We start from the raw sequence: 2309 nt of genomic DNA on the forward strand, positions 1-2309 counted from the left end.
TCCCCTGAAGCATGACCACATGGACGTGAAGGAACATGTTCTAGAAGGAAAGGAAACATGGGAGAAGCTCATGGACTCATAATAATCAGCCTCTTCTCTAAATCAAACACTAAACAAAACCCATCTTTTGTTTCAAACAGCTTATGCCAGAGTGATCTGGTAAATCCCTAAGCAAATACAGAAAGCATACGGCTGAGAGAGCCTGCCTTCCTAGGTAAAGTAAGAGGTAAAAATGGAACCTAAGATCAGGGCTAAAAATTTGTTCCTGGAACAGAGAAGACCAACATTTATGCATGAAAGAGATATAGAATGTGCGTATTTACAAACCTACATCACTTCTGACTTTAAGACGAAAACTTTTCTCATTTGATTAATAAATATCCATTTGGATGGGCACATCTGAAATTACTGGGAAAATTAAACTTCTTGCAAAATTAATAGTTTAGAATGATGACATCTTCATAGACCATACTGAGAAGATATAAGTGAAAATCAAAAAAAGGAAGTAAAAGGGTATAGTAATGTTTAGAAAATGAAAATTACTGTGTTCCCTATTTAATGGCCTTGCTTAGAAAGAATGTCATCACAGAACCTACCGCCAAGGTTCCCCCGGACGCCCGTCTCAGCCAGGCCAGCAGCAGCCTCATTTGCCCCATGGCGTTCGTGCTCTCTCTACTGACCGCCCTGGTGGTGTTCAGCTACGGCCCTGGTGGATCTCTGGGCTGCGACCTGTCTCAGAACCACGTGCGGATTAGCAGGAAGAACTTCATGCTTCTGGGCCAGATGCGGAGAATCTCCCCTCGCTTCTGTCTGAAGGACAGAAAAGACTTCGGTTTCCCCCAGGACATGGTGGATGGCAGCCAGCTCCCGAAGGCCCAGGCCACCTCTGTCCTCCACGAGATGCTCCAGCAGGTCTTCCGCCTCTTCCACACAGAGCGCTCCCCTGCCGCCTGGGACACCTCCCTCCTGGACAAACTCCGCACTGGACTCCATCAGCAGCTGGAGGACCTGGACGCCTGCTTGGTGCAGGCGATGGGAGATGAAGAAACTGCCCTGGGAGTGACGGGCCCTACACTGGCCGTGAAGAGGTACTTCCAGGGCAGTTTCTTCATCTCCCATCGCCTGCACCAAGCAGGCGTCCAGGTCCTCCAGCTGCTGATGGAGTCCAGTGCGGAGTTTGTCCAGGAGGGAGGTGTCCCAGGCGGCAGGGGAGCGCTCTGTGTGGAAGAGGCGGAAGACCTGCTGGAGCATCTCGTGGAGGACAGAGGTGGCCTGGGCCTTCGGGAGCTGGCTGCCATCCACCATGTCCTGGGGGAAACCGAAGTCTTTTCTGTCCTTCAGACAGAAGCGAGGGGAGATTCTCCGCATCTGGCCCAGAAGCATGAAGTTCTTCCTGCTAATCCGCACGTGGTTCTGAGACAGGTCGCAGCCCAGAGATCCACCAGGGCCGTAGCTGAACACCACCAGGGCGGTCAGTAGAGAGAGCACGAAGGCCATGGGGCAAATGAGGCTGCTGCTGGCCTGGCTGAGACGGGCGTCCGGGGGAACCTTGGCGGTAGGTTCTGTGATGACATTCTTTCTAAGCAAGGCCATTAAATAGGGAACACAGTAATTTTCATTTTCTAAACATTACTATACCCTTTTACTTCCTTTTTTTGATTTTCACTTATATCTTCTCAGTATGGTCTATGAAGATGTCATCATTCTAAACTATTAATTTTGCAAGAAGTTTAATTTTCCCAGTAATTTCAGATGTGCCCATCCAAATGGATATTTATTAATCAAATGAGAAAAGTTTTCGTCTTAAAGTCAGAAGTGATGTAGGTTTGTAAATACGCACATTCTATATCTCTTTCATGCATAAATGTTGGTCTTCTCTGTTCCAGGAACAAATTTTTAGCCCTGATCTTAGGTTCCATTTTTACCTCTTACTTTACCTAGGAAGGCAGGCTCTCTCAGCCGTATGCTTTCTGTATTTGCTTAGGGATTTACCAGATCACTCTGGCATAAGCTGTTTGAAACAAAAGATGGGTTTTGTTTAGTGTTTGATTTAGAGAAGAGGCTGATTATTATGAGTCCATGAGCTTCTCCCATGTTTCCTTTCCTTCTAGAACATGTTCCTTCACGTCCATGTGGTCATGCTTCAGGGGACCACGAGGTGAGGACTATTATAGATATTGTCCTTTCTTTCCACCATTTTCTTACTGGAGACCTATAGTCCTGCACAGGCTGGGCCAGTACCCCCACCAGGAATCCTGGTTCCTTTCAGGAGAATATGGATGTGGAGATCCTAATACCAAGACAATTGT

General features: G+C 47.3%; 1 protein-coding gene across 1 annotated transcript; it reads left to right on the forward strand.

Moving 5' to 3' along the window:
- Positions 1-654: 654 nt before the first annotated feature.
- LOC113617170 (interferon omega-1-like) lies at positions 655-1804 on the forward strand. Its single transcript, XM_027100441.1, has one exon. It carries the CDS (start codon positions 655-657, stop codon positions 1477-1479), a length of 825 nt encoding a protein of 274 aa, XP_026956242.1. The 3' UTR covers positions 1480-1804.
- Positions 1805-2309: the final 505 nt, after the last annotated feature.

The sequence above is a fragment of the Aethalodelphis obliquidens genome, unplaced genomic scaffold, assembly GCF_003676395.1.
Source record: "Aethalodelphis obliquidens isolate GAN/ISIS:26980383/991018 unplaced genomic scaffold, ASM367639v1 scaffold2306, whole genome shotgun sequence".
Classification (NCBI taxonomy): domain Eukaryota; kingdom Metazoa; phylum Chordata; class Mammalia; order Artiodactyla; family Delphinidae; genus Aethalodelphis; species Aethalodelphis obliquidens.